The sequence below is a fragment of the Mobula hypostoma genome, chromosome 3 (assembly GCF_963921235.1).
Source record: "Mobula hypostoma chromosome 3, sMobHyp1.1, whole genome shotgun sequence".
NCBI lineage: Eukaryota > Metazoa > Chordata > Chondrichthyes > Myliobatiformes > Myliobatidae > Mobula > Mobula hypostoma.
In genome coordinates this window covers 186586742-186606960 of record NC_086099.1, presented here as the reverse complement: position 1 = coordinate 186606960, position 20219 = coordinate 186586742, and the positions used below count along the sequence as shown (strand labels likewise).

General features: G+C 40.9%; 1 protein-coding gene across 1 annotated transcript in view; it reads left to right on the top strand.

The window, feature by feature from the left end:
* The window catches only part of enkur (enkurin, TRPC channel interacting protein), a 30478-nt gene extending 11390 nt beyond the window's left edge, over positions 1-19088 (top strand). The window contains exons 4-5 of the mRNA XM_063042397.1: positions 13976-14122; positions 17888-19088. Of these exons, the coding sequence (XP_062898467.1) occupies positions 13976-14122; positions 17888-18061 (321 nt within the window). The 3' untranslated portion in view covers positions 18062-19088. The remainder of the gene's footprint in view (positions 1-13975; positions 14123-17887) is intronic.
* Positions 19089-20219: the final 1131 nt, after the last annotated feature.

Genomic DNA, 20219 nt, shown 5'->3' with positions numbered 1-20219 from the left:
GTAAGCTTGGGCCTAGTCCTGCTGGTCCGGGGAGCATATCTAAGGACTCAGTCTAGTTGGAATGCTGTGTTTTGCTTCTATTGTTTGCATAATGTGTGGTTTTTTTCTCTTTTTATGGTTGCCTTTTTAAAATTGGTTTCTTCAGGCTTTGTGGCTGCCTGTAAGCAAACAAACTTCAAGGTGTATAATTTTTACATTCTTTGGTAAGGCACTTAACCACACATTCCTCTGCGACAACACCGGTGCCAAGCTGTATCGGTCCTAGTGCCATTCCCTTGGACAACATCGGTGGCATGGAGAGGAGAGACTTGCAGCATGGACAATTGCCAGTCTTCCATACAACCTTGCCCAGGCCTGCGCCCTGGAAACCTTCCAAGGCGCAAATCCATGGTCTCATGAGACTAACGGATGCCTATATATGATAATAAGTGTGCTTGAATCTTGAATCTTGAAATATGGGCAAATGGGTATCTTGGTTGACATGGACCTGTAGGGCTTAAGGCCCATTTTGTGTAGTATAACTCTGAGTGGTAAGCCAGAAGATTGGGAAAGTTTTAGAAAACAACAAAGGATATATCATGAGAAGAACTTACCATGAAATATTAAAAACAGACAATAAGTGTTTCTGCCAGCGTGAAAAAAGAAATGGAGTAGCAAAATAAACAATAATGAGGATAAGTTAAAGAAATTATAATCCGAGCAATGGAAATGGTGAAGACTTCAGTGAAATATTTCATGTCTTCATGGTAGAAAAAATGTGTAAAAGCATTTCAGGATTTAGTTAGTATGAGAAAATTTTGGAGTAAAAAGAGGAGAGGATTTTAAATTATCAAGATTGCCAGAGAAAAAGAATGAGCGAAACTAATGGCTGACATTTACTGTGTGCATAACAGCCTGCATCTAAGGTTGTTATATAAAGTAGATGCAGTGATAATGAATGCACTGTCATGATGTTCCAAAATTCCCTTGATTCTGGAAATATTCCTTACCACTACACAGGAAGCCAACAGTTTAGAAAATGCATCACCTCTATTTGAGAAAGGACCAACAGGAAAAAGGAGACAGTGGGTAGTTAATCTAATTTCTGTCATAGAGAAAATGCTGCAATTCATTATTAAGGAAGTAGTGGAAGTACGTTTAGAAAATCATAAGACCTTCATTGAAAGTCAGCATGTTATTAGTAAAAATAAACTTTTATTTGACAAATTTAGGTCTTCATGATATAGCTAGCAAGATTTCCAAATGGCATTTGATCAGGGATTAACTTCATTAACCATATACATATACTGTACTTGTATAAGGAATTTGTTATGGTGTGTTGGTTCAACAAGCAACAAAACAGAACATTCAACAATTATAAAGAATTATATAAAAATAAGTTAGAGGTTAAAGTACAGATATGGAATAAAAAGTACATAACAACATTATAAAAAGTGATTTTAAAATGTTTTCAGTGCATTGCAGTGAAAGAAGTAATAGATTGAAGTTAGTGGGGGGGGGGTGCTAACTAAAATGATTGATCAGATTAAATGCCTGGAAGAAGAAACTTCTGAGATGGCATTAAATTTTTGTTTTAACAGCCCAATTAGCACTTTCCAGTAGGGAATTTTTGGAAAAGGTAGTTTGCAGGGTGGATAGTGTCCACAATGGTGTTTCCTGCCCGCTTCTTTGCCCCAGACACATACGAGTACTGCAGAGCATCCAGTGACTTTTCCTGCTCTCCCTGTGGTTTTCGTATATTGCGAAAGTATGCTGCACCAAACGAAACAGTAATGGCTAATGTGAGGATGCTTTCTGTAGAATTGCTCCAGTATGTTCTGGCGAAGGGGGAATTTTACCAACTATCACAAGAAGTACATCCTCTGCTGAGCCTGTTTGTTAATGAAGGAGATATGGTTCTTCCAAGTGAGGTCCTGCGAAATAATGATGCCCAAGAAAGCTGAATATTGAAACGGTGCTAACTGTAGAATTGCATTTAGTTTGAATTTGAGAAATTAAGACATGCACGTAGTGCTTTAAAGTTCAATAAAGGCAATTATAATGGTATGAAAGGGTATCTCCCTGTAGGAAACAGAAAGTTAGCAGGAATGCACATCAAGATCTTAAGCAAGAAAATGAAATAAAAGCATGTGATATAAAGAGGATGGATTTTAAATAGTGAAGTCCAGGTGTAACACTGCAGGGCTTTGGTGAGGATGTAACTGGAGTACTATGTAAAACTGTGGTCTCCTTATTTGCAGAGGGATAGCATTACATTCAAGATGGATGAGCGAGAATGCTCTATACTGTATCAATACATAGAATGAAGGGGTTCTTATGAGGAAAGATTGAACAGGTCGGGCCTTTATGAGCTGGACTTCAAAAGAATGAGAGGTTGGAATAAATATGTGATGTAGTAAGATAGATCATGAGAGAATATATTGGCAGGTTTTTGGACTGTATTAGAGTTGAGGGTTATGGGATGCAGAAGGTAAAGTGGAGTTAAAGCTAAGATCAGATCATCTGTTCTCCCACTGAAATCTGGAACAAGTTTCAATGATCATCTCTGGCTCATTTTTCAGAATCAGGTTTAATATTGCAAACACATGTTGTGACATGTGTTGCCTTTGCGGCAGCAGTACAATGCAGTACACAATAACAGAAAAAAAGTGAAATTACGGTAAGTGTGTGTGTGTGTGTGTATATATATATATATAAAATAGTTAAATTTAAAAAAGTCGTGCAAAGCTAGGAATAAAAAAAATAGTGACATTGGGTTCATTCAGAAATTGGATGGCAGAGGGGATCCTAGATCATGGAATGTCTGCCTTCTTGCATTCTTATATTTTAACTAGAATTAATAGAATTAATTAGAAGAAACCTGCAACAGAACTGTGGATAGCCAAGCCTTTTCATACTGCTTTTCAAAAACAGTAGGGATTATTCGCCAAGCTGAGAATTCATATTTTGTTGGTGCAGTTCACCTTTATTCCTTGGTTGGACAGTGGCAGTGCACAGAAACCATGATCCATTGCTGGACACTCTCACTGTCAACAAATAGAGAAAAGCAAGTCAAAATTTGTGTTGTTTGTGGGGATTATATAAAAGTAGCACATTGATAGGCATCCCCTGTTTCATTACATTAGATCCTGCTCTTTGGTAAATGCTGACACCCCAAGACATTGCAAAAGAAGCCACTAGCCACATTTTCACCTGTTGAATAGATTTCCCAGATGCAATGTAGAAGAAAATCCAGAAATGGTTTGGAATTCATTATTTTGATTCATACTGATTCTGTACTTGCACGAGTACTTACAGAATAAAGTGGTAATTTTTACTGCTCTTCAAACTGATACCCTTATGCTTCAAGATCCTTATAACAAAATTATTAGAAGAAATCTGATACTTAAATTGAAAACTCAGATTATCAGAGAAAGAGTGTTAGAATCAATTGAAAACAGTCTGTCTCAAGGAAAACAGTAGAAATAAATGAGACCTTTTCAGACTGGTATGAGGTAACACCTGGATACCACAAGGATCAGTTTTTGGTTCACAATTGTTCACAATCTGCATTAACAACACGGAGGAAGGATTCAAAATTCACCAATGATATACTCATTGCTTACTTCCCCCTTTCTACATAAGTCTTTGTTGCTAAGGTGCACAATCTTTAACTGTTCACCCTCCTCCTTGAGAATGTTCTGCAGCTACTTTGAGACATCTTCGACTCCAACGAAGCAATACGCCATCCTGGCATCTCTTTTGCAGCTGCAGAATTTCCTGTCTGTTACCTAACTATTGATTCTCTTATCACTATTGCTCTGCCTGCTTTTACCCTCCCATACTGAGCTTCAGTGAGCCACAGTGCCACTGGCCTGCTGGCTGCTGCTGTACATTGTTGTCATTCCCACCCATCATCATACCTCCTGCATTATCCAAATGACTTACGGCTGAGAGGAATGGCCCCTGGGAGTCCTGTGCTCTCCCTTCCCCTTACCTCTGCTGGAAGTCACTATCTGTAACCTGTACCTTAGGTCTGAAGACCTCACTATGATGCCCTCAGCATTCCAGATTAACATAAGTATATCCAACTGCAGTTTCAGTTCCTTCAGAAGGTCAGTGAGAAGCTGCAGTTTGGTGCACTTCCTACAAGCAAAGTCATTAAAAACACTGGTAGTTACCCTGATCTCCAACACCTGCTCCTACCTACTCAGCCTCCTCTCCCAAAGCTTCCTGAACCAAACTCTCGGTGCTTATACTCAACCACAGCACTTACATTTCAAACACAGCCATTCCCAAAAATGTATGCTCCAAAGTGACTGCTCAACTAGATCCCAGTTCCCTTTTATACCTGGACAAAACATCTGAGCTTAAGGTATTTTTCTGGAGGAGTTAACAGATTAGAGAGAGCATAGTCTGAAATTCTATTTTATTTGGATCACAAATATGTTCCCAGATGTTAATTCAGTGGAACTAGTTTTCAATACCTCAAGTACATCATATAAGTCCAAGTTCCTCCAGCAGTTCCTCTTCAGTTCCTCCAAGAATTTTTTTTGCTCCAGATTCTAGCATTTGCAGTCTTCTGTGTTTCCAACTGTAAATTACTTATTGAGGGTCTGAAAGAAATCAAGTAATTAACTGAGAAAGAGGATAGCTTCCAAATGACATACCTTGGGGATAGAACTGAAATAGCATGAGAGGCTGAATTATTCACCACCTTATTTAATCTGCTACCCAGTAAGATAGTTTGCATGTATTTATACAGCCATGCATAAGTTAATCCCAGTGCATCCTGAGGTAAAGTCAGGATAAACTATTGCAATCTTGGATATTAAAATAATTATATTACATTAATATAATTGGGGAGCCATAGTAGCATAGCAGATAGTGCAATGCTATAACAGCCCAGGCGTTCTAAAACTGGAGTTCAATTCCAGTGCTGCCTGTAAGGAGTTTGTATGTTCTCTCCATAGCCACGAGGGTTTTCTCCAGATGCCCTGGTTTCCTCCCACAGTTCAAAAATGTACCATTTAGTAGATTAATTGGTCATTGTAAGTTGTCCTGTGATTAGGCCAGTGTTAAATAGGTGGGATTCTGGTGGGTGCGGCTCTTTAGGCAGGAAGCGGCTGTTCCGTGCTGTATCTCTAAATAAATAATTCTTACAATTTAAGTATTTTGATAGTATTGATTTAACATTTATAATGTGGAGCTTGAATATATGAGTTTTAGAGTTGCATCATCATAATCAACAACAGCAAAGCTTGTAAGAAGTCCTTCTTGTTTTCATGGCAAAAGATAGATTTTATATGAAAGTCTGTGTCTATGATCTCACTCCTTACCTCCTCCCAAGTGACGATGTGTAGGCTGGTGCTTGAATAAGTAAGGTCTTATGACAGGGAGTTGGTGAATCAGAAACAGGAATATGTGAAGCTGTCAAACCTCTCATCAGATGTCTCATGCTCAGCGAGACAGACAGGCAAAGATTATTTATTTTAAGAGAGTGCATTCTAAATTGTGAATAACATGACTGATGAAGGGTGTCCAAATAACAATAATTTCATTTTGTTTCTATCTTTAATCTTTCAGCTCTCTTCTCTCCCCTCCTCCTCCCCTCCCTCTCTGTCTCAACATTTTTTACCTCTATAGCAACATTTTCATGTCAAGTTTGATGATCTTCTGTCTCACAAACCATTCTACCTCTGCTATAAATAATTCTATGTTTAACTAAAGAACATATAATTAATTAATTAATGGCTCCGTCTGTCTTAGACAATGGATGCGCCTGTCCGGGGCGCAGACCTGGGCAATGAATATGGAGATCCTGGGCTGCCCAGATATCAAGATCCCCCTCTCAGCCTCGCAGATGTGGTCCAAAGGAACGCAAAGCAGTACATTTGGCATCAGCTTGGCTGCAGGAGCTACCGGGAGGTGACATGATACGTCATCCAACCGCCTTAGGGGCTCCACTCCGGATTTGTGTAGGGTTTACTCCTTAGCCTCTTCTCCTGAAGATACCCACAAGGCAGTGGGATCTGTAACCCTGGATAGGGGCCCATACCAGGTACTGTCAGCCGGAGCCGACTGAGCCCGGGACTCGTTTAAGGCAGGGTCGTCACGCCCTGCAGTAGGGACATATGGAGCCACTACCCACTACATATATATATATATATTACACACACACACACACACATTAATTTACTATTTCATTTTACCTCGATCTTTACCTGACCTACCTACTGCCTATTATGCTGCTGGTAATTAGGGTGACAATGAAGTTCCTCATCACCGGCAATGTTCAGGGCTTCTTTCATTGTGTCAGTCGCTCAGTTTTCACTACTGTCAGGCATGCGAGTTCCAGGTGGAGACTCAGGAATACCATCGTACACAGATGTAGAAGGATCCAATATCGCTGTTTCCTTAACAGTTTTGTTTTACCAGTCAGGGTTGTTAGACCAGAGCTGAACCCCTGAACCTGGAGGACTAATGGACCACTCTTAGTCAGTCCTCTACCCTGACCTGCTTGGCATGGGTGACCCTACAAAGAACTAAAGCATAAAGCCCTGACCCCAGCTAACATAGCTCTCCAGGACATCGAGGCACGCTAGCCTCCACACCCTATGGCAAGATTGTGGTCCTCTTGGAGGACCTCGATCTCTGCGGGCATCTATTGTATTTCTTCTAGAACAGGAAATGAGACAACCTCCCTACCGTCCAAAACATTGTAGGAAATGTAATGTGAGTGAAAAAAAATATGTGACATTTTATGTTAGAAATTATTGAAATTACCTTCTCTCATAGCACTTCAACAATTATAAAAGAAGATCGTGAATCAAATTCTTATTGCTGAGAACTGAAGACATAACCTATGCTAGTACTTCACTGCAGTACCAAGGAATTGCTATATGAAGATGCCTTTATTATGTTTTGTAACTCCAAAACGTAAAACTAATCGAAAAAAAATATGGAGGCAGAGAATAATGTGTCTTCTTGGTTCTTACTTTACTGAGGCACGCAAACATGATGTATGCCATCAATGTACTTTTACATATAACCCATAATGAATTATGTAAACAAAGAATGCTTAATCAAACAATACATTTACAATATTACTCAAATCATAATGAAATATTAAATATACAACAGCTTCTATTAAATAAGACAGTAAGCCAGGTCTATAATTCTTGGGTGAGTTTTGTGCCTTTACAAAGAAGTGGGTGTCCTAATATCTTCATTAGCACTGCTTTTTAATGCAACATTACTTTAATGTATGAAGGAATACAGAGAAAGTTTACATAAATATTATCTGGAACAGGTAAATTGATTTCTGACAATAATTTTGGGAAGACTAACCTCTTACCCATTAGAATTCAGAAAAGTAAGAGGGCACTTGACTAATTCACTTAACGTGGTGCAGAATTTTCTCAGGATATGTATTCAGATGTTACATGAAGGGAGAATCTAGATCTGGGGCTCGAGAGTAAATCAGTGTTCAAAATAAAGGATTGCTGTTTCAAACCAGAGATTTGGCTTTTTTTTAAGGTTATGAGCCTTTGGAACATTCTTCTTCTAAGGCTAGTGGAACTAAAGTCTTTGAATATCTTGAAAGTAGTGGTAGATAGATAATTGATGAATAAGAGAATGAAATATTACTGCAGCTAAATGGATCATTTCAGATTAGCTATGACTTTATTAAATGGTGGAGCAAACCCGAGGGCTGAGTGGCCTCGTCCTGCTCCTAATTCATGTGTTTGTATAATACTACTACTGAAGGAAATAGTTATATTACAGTTGTGACTGGACTCAAATTACTTAATTGTAATATACTTGGAGCATAGATATTTGAATAATGATTCACTTACTAACTGTCTATGGTATATTTTTCTCATATTCTGTGAAGCATCTTGGTGTGGATGTGATTTAACCATGCTTCCAAGCACAAATGGATTGACTTGCCCCATAAGTATCAAAATCTCCTTTTTTCCCTCAATTCCTAAGAACCTTACAGTCTTTCCCTAATCCCTACCACCATAGCTTCTGGAAATCTTCATCTTTAGCCACGCTAACATAGTCATGTTGCACATGTCACTGCCTTTAACAGTAATTATTTGAGCTGCAACTTCAAAGTGCACTTAACATTGGAAAATGTGCTCCATGTCTCTCTGATTAAAATATTCCTGAAATTTATAGACCATGAAACAAGACTGATATTTTTTAATCTCGTTCTTCAATCCATAATGAAGGTAATGCAGATTTTTCCTGAATAATATTTAGCATTATTTTATTCCTTTTCATAAAATGTAAAATAGGTGGACTAACACAACAGAATGCAGAATGATAAGTAAGTCCTTTGACTTACTGCAACTGCATTTTTGGAAAATGTATCTGTTCAGTATCCATGCTCTGCTTTCAGAAAACTAAGTCATAACACTAAGAAACATAATTAATTTTAACTACTTAGGAGAGGCTCAAGCATCTATGTATTTTTTTTGATGTAGACATTAAAAGGCACAAAAATCAAGTGAATAAATTGATTTACCAATGTGAACTTATCAAATTCTTTGAAATTTTATCCTGTTTAATGTCATGTTTTAGTTCCTGGGGTAAAGAATTGATGTCTAATTTTATTTCCCTAAACACATTTCAGTAGTTCATCAATACGGTATAACAAGTAATTATTCTTCGTCAGTATAGCTCTTAGAACTTCTTAATGTTTGTAAATAAGGGTGGCAGAGACTGGAACACCTCCACTCGCGGTGCATTCCATACGCTCTTTGTGTAAAATATTATGCCTTGCAAATCTCCTTTCAACTTTCACTTAAAGCTATGCTCTCCAGTATTTGACACTTTCACCGAGGTAAAAGACTCTGACTATTTATTCTAGAAACATAAAAAAACTACAGCACAGTACAAGTCCTTCGGCTCACAAAGCTGTGCCGAACATGTCCCTACCTTAGAACTACCTAGGCTTTATCCATTGCCCTCTATTTGTCTAAGCTCCATGTAGTCATCCAGGAGTCTTTTAAAAGACCCTGTCGTTTCCACCTCCACCGCTGCCGCCAGCAGCCCATTCTACGCACTCATCACTCTCTGCTTAAAAAACCTACCCCTGATATCTCCTCTGTACCTACTTCCAAGCACCCTAAAACTATGCCCTCTCATGCTAGCCATTTCAGCCCTGCGGAAAAGCCTCTGACTATCCACACGATCAATGCCTCTCATCATCTTATACACCTCTATCAGGTCACCTCTTATCCTCCATCACTCCAAGGAGAAAAGGCCAAGTTCACTCAACCTATTTTTATAAGGCATGCTCCCCAATCCAGGCAACATCCTTGTAAATCTCTTCTTCACCCTTTCTATGGTTTCCACGTCCTTCCCGTAGTGAGGCGACCAGAACTGAGCGCAGTACTCCAAGTGGGGTCTGACCAGGGTCCTACGTAGCTGCAACATTACCTCAGCTCTTAAACTCAATCCCACGATTGATGAAGGCCAATGCACTGTATGCCTTCTTAACCACAGAGTCAACCTGCATAGCAGCTTTAAGTGTCCTATGGACTCGGACCCCAAGATCCCCCTGATCCTCCACATTGCCAAGAGTCTTACCATTAATGCTGTATTCTGCCATCGTATTTGACCTACCAGAATGAACCACCTCACACTTATCTGGGTTAAGCTCCATCTGCCACTTCTCAGCCCAGTCTTGCATCCTATCAATGTCCCGTTGTTATCTCTAACAACCTTCCACACTCCCCACAACACCCCCAACCTTTGTGTCATCAGCAAATTTACTAACCCTTCCCTCCACTTCCACATCCAGGTCATTTATAAAAATCGCGAAGAGTGGGGCTCCCAGAACAGGTCTCTGAGGCACACCACTAGTCACCAGCCCCCATGCAGAATATGACCCATATACAGTACAACCACTCTTTGCCTTCTGTGGGCAAGCCAGTTTTGGATCCAGAAAGCAATGTCCCTTTGGATCCCATGCCTCCTTACTTTCTCAATAAGCCTTGCATGGGGTACCTTATCAAATGCCTTGCTAAAATCCATGTACACTACATCTACGGCTCTACCTTCATCAATGTGTTTGGTCACATCCTCAAAAAATTCAATCAGGCTCGTAAGGCACGACCTGCCTTTGGCAAAGCCATGCTGACTATTCCTAATCATATTATGCCTCTCCAAATGTTCATAAATCCTGCTTCTCAGGATCTTGTCCATCAACGGAAGTAAGACTCACTGGCCTATAATTATCTGGACTATCCCTACTCCCTTTCTTGAACAAGGGAACAACATCCGCAACCCTCCAATCCTCTGGAACCACTCTTGTCCTCATTGATGATGCAAAGATCATTGCCAGAGGCTCATCAATCTCTTCCCTCGCTTCCTAGAGTAGCCTGGGGTACATCCAGTCCGGGCCCAGTGACTTATCCAACTTGATGCTTTCCAAAAGCTCCAGCACACCCTCTTCCTTAATATCTACATGCTCAAGCTTTTCAATCCACTGCAAGTCATCCCTATAATCGCCAAGATCCTTTTCCGTAGTGAATACTGACGCAAAGTATTCATTAAGTACCTCTGCTATCTCCTCTGCTTCCATACACACTTTTCCACTGTCACACTTGATTGGTCCTATTCGTTCATGTTTTATCCTCTTGCTCTTCACATACTTGTAGAATGCCTTGGGGTTTTCCTTAATCCTGTCTGCCAAGGCCTTCTCATGGCCCCTTCTGGCTCTCCTAATTTCATTCTGGAGCTCCTTCCTGCTAGCCTTGTATTCTTCTAGGTTCCTATCATTACCTAGTTTTTTTAACCTTTCGTAAGCTCTTCTTTTCTTATTGACTAGATTTACAAAGGCCTTTGCACACAACGGATCTTGTACCCTACCATCCTTTCCATGTGTCATTGAAATGTACGTACTCAGAACCCCATGCAAATATCCCCTGAACATTTGCCACATTTCTTCCGTACGTTTCCTTGAGAACATCTGTTTCCAATTTATGCTTCCAATTTCCTGCCTGATAGCCTCACATTTCCCCTTACTCCAATTAAACATTTCCCTAACTTATCTGTTCCTATCCCTCTCCAATGCTCTGGTAAAGGAGATAGAATTGTGATCACTATCTCCAAAATGCTCTCCTACTGAGAGATCTGACATCTGATCAGGTTCATTTCCCAATACCAGATCAAGTACAGCCTCTCCTCTTGTAGGCTTATCTACGTATTGTGTAAAGAAACCTTCCTGAACACACCTAACAAACTCTACCCCATCTAAACCCCTCACTCTAGGGAGATGCCAATCAATGTTTTGGAAATTAAAATCTCCCACCACAACAACCCTGTTATTATTACTCCTTTCCAGAACCTGTCTCTGTATCTGCTCCTCGATGTCCCTGTAACTATTGGGTGGTCTATATAAAAAAAAAAACACCCAGCAGAGTTATTGACCCCTTCCTATTCCTAACTTCCACCCACAGAGACAACCCCTCCATGACTTCCTCCTTTTCTGCAGCCATGACACTATCTCTGATCAACAGTGCCATGCCCCCACCTCTTTTGCCTCCCTCCCTGTCCTTTCTGAAACATCTAAAGCCTGGCACTTGAAGTAACCATTCCTGCCCCTGCACCATCCAAGTCTCCGTAATGGGCACAACATCATAGCTTCAAGTGCTGATCCACGCTCTAAGCTCATCCACTTTATTCATAATACTCCTCGCATTAAAACAGACACATCTCAAACCATTAGTCTGAGCGCGTCCCTTTTCTATCACCTGCCTATCCTCCCTTTCGCACTGTCTCCAAGCTTTCTCTATTTGTGAGTCAACCTCCCTTTCCTCCGTCACTTCAGTTCGGTTCCCACCCCCCAGCAATTCTAGTTTAAACTCTCCCCAATAGCCTTAGCAAACCTTCCCACCGGGATATTGGTTCCCCCTCAGATTCAAGTGCAACCCGTCCTTTTTGTACAGGTCACACCTGCCCCAGAAGAGGTCCCAATGATCCAGAAATCTGAATCCCTGCCCCCTGCTCCAATCCCTCAGCCATGCATTTATCCCGCACCTCATTCTATTCCTGTACTCACTGTCATGTGGTACAGGCAGTAATCCCGAGATTACTACTCTTTGAGGTCCTGCTTCTCAACTTCTTTCCTAGCTCCCTGTAGTCTGTTTTCAGGACCTCCTCCCTTTTCTACCTATGTTGTTGGTACCAATATGTACCACGACGTCTGGCTGTTCTCCTTCCCACCTCAAGATATCGTGGAGGCGATCAGAAGCATCCCGGACCCTGGCACCTGGGAGGCAAACTACCATCCGTGTTTCTTTCCTGCATCCGCAGAATCGCCTATCTGACCCCCTAACTATAGAGTTCCCTATCACTGCTGCCATCCTCTTCCTTTCCCAACCCTTCCGAGCCACAGGGCCAGACCCTGTGCCAGAGGTGCGGCCATTGTTGCTTCCCCCAGGTAGGCCGTTCCCCCCCCCCCAACAGTACTAAAGCAGGAACACTTATTGTTAAGGGGGACAGCCACTGGGGTACTCTCTAGCACCTGCTTCTTGCCCTTCCCTCTCCTGACTGTTACCCACTTCTCTGTCTCCTGTGGTCCCGGAGTGACTACCTGCCTATAGCTCCTCTCTATCACCTCCTCACTCTTCCTGACCAGACGAAGGTCATCGAGCTGCATCTCCAGTTCCCTAATGTGGTCCCTAAGGAGCTGGAGCTTGACACACCTAGTGCAGATGCAGATGAATATGCTTTCAAAACTTTGTATACTTCTATCAGGGTGCACCCCCCGCCACCTCTGATGCTCCAGAGAAAACAATCCAAGTTCAGAATCAGAATAAGGTTTATTATCCCTGATTTATGTCATGAATTGTGTTGTTCCATGGAAACAGTACGCTGCAAGACATAAAGATTACTGTAAATTATAATAAATAAATAAATACATACATAAATTAATTAGTCAAAAGGGAAATAGTGAGGTAGTGTTCAAGTGTTTGTGAGTTCAGAAATCTGATCTAATGGTGGAATGGAAGAAACTGTTCCTAAAATGTTGAATGTGCATCTTCATGCCCCTGTACCTCCTCCTTGATAGTAGTAATGAGAGGGTGTGTCCAAGATATTACGGGTCCTTAATGATCAAGTTTGTCCAATCTCTCCTCATAGCTCGTACACTCTTATCTAAACAAAATCCTGGTGAACAGTCAGTGCACCCTCTCCAAAGCGTCCATATCCTTACTATAATGAGGCAAACAGAACAGCACACAATACTCCAAAGGTGCATAACCATAGTTTTATACATCTGCAACTTGACTTCCCAGCTTCTATACTCTGCTTCCTAGCTGATGAAGGCAAGCATGCTTTATCATCCTATCCTCGTGTTGTCACTTTCCAAGAGCAATGGACTAGCACTCCAAGATTCCTCTGCACGTCAATACTCCAAAGGGTCCTGCTATTTACTACATACTTCCTTGTTGCATTTGACCCCCTAAAATAAATGCATCACCTCTAATTTGCTTCGATTAACATGCATCTGCCATTTTCCACCTGATCTATATCATGAGCTACCATTTGATGACTTGACCGGCATAGTAGCATAATGATTAGCATAATGTTTTACAGCAAAGCGAATGTGGTTCACTTCCTGACACTGTCTATAAGGAGTTGGTATGTTCTCCTTGCAACTGCATGGGTTTCCTCTGGGTGCTTCAGTTTCCTTCCAAATTCCAAAGATGTAGAGTTAGTGTTGGTAGGCTGTGGACATGCTATGTTGGTACCAAAAGCATGCCAGCACCTGTGGGCTGCCCTCAGCACATTCTTGGATTGTGTTGGTCATGTTTCAATGCACTTGTGACAAATAATGCTAATCTTTACCTTTCATCTTTCTTCACTATTCACAACTCCACCAATTTTTGCGTCACCTTCAAACTAATTAATTCAACAATAAAACAGTGTGTGTACTTCATATTCCATATGTAAATCTCAATTATTCAATTAATAGGGCTATGGTAAAGTACCAGATTATATAATCAAGCGGAATGAAGAGGAGAAGAAAGCTCAAGAAGAATATGATGCTTATGTAAAGGAGCGTATTCGGCAAGGCTCAATGAAGATGTTATCTGAAGAGGAGAGAAATGATGTGTTAACGGTATGGAGTGATTATATATTTAAGTTATTTAGTATAGATCAGACCACTGGTATGAGTTGGAAGTAAGAGAGCAATAACAGCTCAGACCTGTTGCACTCTTCTGTAGTGTCTTAGTTTTCCCCACCGCAATTCAGTGGTGCCATTTTTTCATGAGTTCAAAATGACACTCTTCTCTCTGCTCCATAATTTGTGATGTCTGGTTGCTCTCCTATGGCCCAACTGATCCCACTCTACTGTAATTTCACAATTACCTGCATTACCTCTTCTCACTCTTCCTGCCAACTGTTTCTCCGAAACACAAGAGATTCTGCAGATGCTGGAAATCCAGAGCAACACACACAAAATGCTGGAGGAACTTAGCAAGTCAGACAGCATCTATGGAACTGAATAAACAGTCAATGTTTCAGGCTGAGACCCTTCGTCAGGACCAGAAAGGAAGGGGGGAGATGCCAGAACAAGATGGGGGGAGGAGAAGTAGGACAAGCTAGAAGGTCTTAGATGAAGCCAGGTGGGTGGGAGAGGGGGATAACATAAGAAGCTGGGACATGAAAGGGATGGAGAAGAAGGAATCTGATAAGGCAGGAGAGTGGAACATGGGAGAAAGGGAAGGAGGAGTGGCAACGGGAGGAGAAGAGGTAAAAGACCAGAGTGGGGTAATCGAAGAAGAGGGAAGAGGAAAGAGGAAAAGTTACCAGAAGTTGGAGAGATCAATGTCCATGCCATTAGGTTGGAGGCTACCTAGACATAATATAAGATTTTGCTTCTGCAACCTGAGAGTGGCCTCAGCATGTCAGATAAGGAAGCAATGGACTGATGTATCAAAATAAGAATGGGGATAGGAATTAAAATGGCCATGAAATCCTGCTTTTTGTGGATGAAGCAGAGGTGCTCATAAAAGTGGTCTCCCAATCTATGTCAGGTCGGGAGCACTGGATACAAAGGATGACTCCAAAGGATTTGCAGGTGAAGTATTGCCTCACCTGATAGAACTGTTTGGGGCCTGAATGAAGGCGAGGGAGGAGGTGAATGAGCAGGTGTAGCACTTCTGCCACTTGCAGTGATAAGTGCCAGGAGAGAGATTAGTGGAGATCGTCAAATGGACAAGGGAATCATGGAGTGAGCAATCCCTGCGGAAAGATGACGGGGCAGGTAAGGACGTGTTTGGAATGGCAGAAGTTGTAGAGAAGTTGCAGAAGCTCATGGAGTGGTAGGTGAGGTCAAGAGGAACTCTATCCCTGTTAAGGCAGTGCAGATGTTTGGGAAATGGAGGAAATGCTGGTGAGGGCAGTGTCAATGGTGGAAGAAGGGAAATTCCTTTCTTTGAAGAGGATGACTTCTCTGATGTCCTGGACAGGAAAGCCTCATCCTGGGAACAGATGTGGTGCAGACAAAGGAAATGAGAAAAGTGAATGGCATTTTTACAGGAAACGAGTACAAAGAACTATAGTCAAGATAGCAGTGGGAAACAGTAGGTTTATAAAAGGTATTGGTAGACAGTTTGTTTGCAGAGATGGAGCCAGAGAAATTGAGAAAGGAAAGAGAGGCATTGGAAATGGATCAATTGAATTTAAGGACAGGGTGGAAGTTGGAGACAAAGTTGATCAAATTGACAAACTCAGCATGGGTGCATGAAGCAACACCAATACTGTCATCAATGTACTGCTTCTCACTACTTATTTTCATCTGTTCTCTTCATTCCTATTCCACCAGCCTGCCTATATCTCCTTGAAATCCAATTACAATCTTACGCCTCTTCATTTTGTATCATTGCCAAATTTTGGAATAGTGCCTACAGGTTCAAGCCTATTTCATTAACACATACTACAAAAGGTAGCAGCCTTACCACTGGCTCCTGAGGAACTGCACTGTATATTTCCCTGTTATGTTGGTATTTCATTGTTAGCTACCTGCTTTGCAGTTGACACTATAACCCACACAGTTTTTATTTGGATTTTCTCTTCCATCCACTTCTTCTGCATATTACTCTGCAACTCTTGTTCCTCCTATGAGGACTGGTGTGAATTTATAAGGAGATACCTTTTAGATTAAATTAGATTATGAGGGCACTCAGTCTTCAATTATTGTCATTTAGAAATGCATGCATTAAAAAATGATACAATGTTCCTCCAGAATGATATCACAAAAAAAAACAGGACAAACCAAGACTAAAACTGACAAAACCAGATCATTATAACATTCAGTTACAACAGTGCAAAGCAATACCGTAATTTGATAAAGAGCAGACCATGGGCAAGGTGAAAAAAAGTTTCAAGTTCCAATAGCCTCATCATCTCAGGCAGACGGTAGAAGGGAGAAATTCTCCCTGCCACAAACATCCAAGCGCCACAAACTTGCCGATGCAGCACCGTTGGAAGCACCCGACTGCAACGGACCCTGAGTCCGTCCGAAAACTTCGAACCTCCGACACTGAACACCGAGCGCTTCGACCCCGCCCCGGCCACCGAGCAACAAGCAAAGCCGAGGACTCGGGGCCTTCCCCTCCGGAGATTCTGGATATCACAGTAGAAGCAGCAGCGAAGCAGGCATTTCAGAAGTTTCACCAGATGTTCCTCTGTGCTCTCACGTCTGTCTCCATCAAATCAGGATTGTGCACGGTACCCTACTTGACAGCTAACAGATATCACCACCGGAGTGGCCGCTGCGAGCTGCGTTGCGCCGCCATCTTCTCCTCCCACAAGTCCATCTCAGAAAACATTGTAGTTGCCATCTAGTTAGAAGAGATCAGAACCATAGTATGGCAGGAAGAGCCACTCATTTTCAGTGCCCCAAGGAGAAATGCAAATGAGTGGCTTTTCCTGCCATACTTGGGCATCCATTACACTGTCTTCACATATTGAAAGACAACATTGGACTTTGAATCCATCTGAACTGTTTAGAAAACAAAGATGAAGAAAATACTTCTCTTTGGTTTTTGGTGTTGAATTCACACCCTAGACTACAAGCTCCAGTTATTTTGTTAGGACGAGAGTTGTATTAATTTTGGATTCTCCAGTAATGAGTCAGCACAAGGAAAAGGGAGAATTTCACTTCTTTTGGTGGTTCAATACATTTATCCTAACAGGTTGGAAGAGTCAACGTAAGAAGGGTCTTGGCCTGAAATGTCAACTGTACCTCTTCCTAGAGATGCTGCCTGGCCTGCTGCGTTCACCAGCAACTTTTATGTGTGTTGCTTGAATTTCCAGCATCTGCAGAATTCCTGTTGTAAGATTACTTCTTTCTTTTTTCAGAATTTTTTGCTTATTAAATGATTACTAAATAGCTGTTCCAAATTTTAGAAGTCCTTTAATTGTAGCAGAGTTTTTATTTCTGAATTGACTAGCAAAATTTTAACTTCACAATCGGCTCTCCTCAGTATCAAGGCATTCTTATCGTGTCATTAAGTGAAAATAAATGTTTTACAGAGAAGAAAAAATCTGCAGATGCTGGAATCCAAGCAACACACACAAAATGCTGGAGGAGCTCAGCAGGCCAGGCAGCATCTATGGAAAAGAGTACCATCGACGTTTCTGGCCGAGGCCTTTTAGCAGGACCCTAGGTCTCAGACAGAAACGCCGACTGGACTCTTTTCGATAGATGCTGCCTGGCCTACTGAGTTCCTCCAGCATTTTGTGTGTGTTGCTTAATATATAATTTTGAATGAAAGTTCATACTTCATACCAAGGTAGCTTAAATATTACTGTTATACTTTTAGACTGATAACACAATATTGACTTGTTTGCTTTTCTATTTATGGTAATTTTTCAGGGACTGAAGCAGAACTGGGAGGAACTAAATCGTGAATTTCAAGGTCTTTCAATATTGATAGATACTCTTTCCAAGCAACACCATAAACAAAATCTTGAAGCCAAAATGAAAAAACTCGAGCAAGACATTAACCTGATAGAAAGACATAAATTTATATATATTCCACAACACTAAAGAATAGCGTATGTTTTGAAAAAAGTAAACTGTATTGTAAAATGCACCCTGTTACCTTTTGATCCTCATAACTTGTCATATACATTCTGCCTATAGTTTTCATATTCAGACAATGTATGTATGTAAGTGCAAAAATGGAAATATTGTTGCAACAAGACTACAATCAAATGCATTATTATCACAAATGTTTGCTATTATTTCTTTGACATAGAATTGTTTAAGGTAACAAAGAAACAATTTTCTGTGTTGTGTAAAGATGCTAAGTACTCATTCTATATCAAGAATATTGGTTTTCTTGAGAAGCTATCAATGGAGTTGAATCTGAATCTATCATTTCAAACTTAATAGTTTAAAATTTACTTAGAAAAATTACATCAATGACAGAGTAATATAGTTGAATAGTAAGTTAATAGGAGTTGGCCACACAACAAAGCATTGAAAAGTATCATCACACTCTGCAAGGATACTATTGTAACATTGCACTTCAAGATATAAATTGATGAACAATTGCAGAGAAGCATTAAGAATATATTAAAAGGAAACCATTGCAAATGTATTCTACATCCATATAATATGAACAAAATAAACTGCAGGAAAAAAATGTGCCTTCAGTAGATTTCCTAGTCTTAGTCCACATTGTTCTTGTTTAAAGGCAAATCTTGCAAAGTAGCTGGTAGATTATGACAGTAAATAGTGAATTTATTTGGAAAACACAACATTCAATAAATTCTTGGAAGTCCCTCACTGTACCTGATTGAATTTGTTTGGATGGTACGACAGAAAGTTGCCTTCAGCTTTAAAAATACTAGTGAACTAAGTGGATGTCGAATGGTGCATTATGTTACAGTCTTTCTTCTGAACAAAACTTTCTGGATTCAGGACCTAACACAGAAACTTGAATACAAAATTTAGGCTTGAATACCAAATTCAACATTGTTCTGAGACACACTGCGGACAGCATATTTTTAACTAGTATTTTAAACAGAAAACTTATTTGACCTCAATTAGACATGACAATATTTGTTCATACGAGGAAAATTTCAAGTTTGTCCCATAGCTAACATTGTTTTTAGAAAACATGGCTATCATCACAATGATGTTTATAAGACTTCATCCACTGAAAATTTGGCTGCTGCATTCCCTACCTAACAATGTCTCAAAGGTGCATTATAAGCTGTAAAGCTCATAAAAGTTTCACAATGTTCACAATGTTATGAAGGACATTATCTGCATACAAAGGGAACAATTCATTGGGTAGCTGTCTAATCACTTACTCCGGAGGCGTGACCTACATGGAAATAGAGAGTGGTCTGAGCTAAGGTACGATGGTTAGTTTGGAGAACTGAGAGGAAGCACTTCTGTCACTACTGGTCAAAATGATGTACTATACAGAGATATCTTCCCAAAATATTCCTGTCTCCCTGTAACTGCTGAACCTGTGTATCTTGGAAATCTAGATGGCAAGGGTTAACTAGGAGGTCAGTTGCTATTTTTTTTCTGGCACTTTGCCTGTCTCTATTAGTGGAGAGCTTTAACAGAGGTTGATATACCCACTTCAACTCTGCTTCCCATTCCCATTCGGATATGTCCATACATGGCCTCCTTGACTGCCATGATGGGGCTAAACTCAGGTTGGAGGAGCAACACCTCATATACCGTTTAGGTAGTCTCCAGCCCCTTGGTACGAACATAGATTTCTCCAACTTCTGGTAATTCCCTCCCCCTCCCTTCCCCATCCCTATTTCACTCTACCCCCTCCCCCAGCTGCCTATCACCTCCCTCATGGTTCCACCTCCTTCTACTACCCATTGTGTTTTCCCCTATTCCTTCTTCATCTTTCCTGCTTATCACCTCCCTGCTTCCCGTTGCCCACCCCTTTATCTTTCCCCTTACTGGTTTTTCACCTGGAACCTACCAGCCTTCTCCTTCCCACCCTCCCCCCACCTTCTTTATAGGGCCTCTGCCCCCTCCCTCTTCAGTCCTGACGCAGGGTTCCAGCCCGAAACGTTGACTGATCTTTTCCACAGATGCTGCCCGACCTGCTGAGTTCCTCTAGCATGTTGTGAGTGTTGCTTTGACCCCAGCATCTGCAGAGTATTTTGTGGTTAGAGGTTGAAATCTAACTTGAGATGTTTTAATATTTCATCCATCCCCAGTA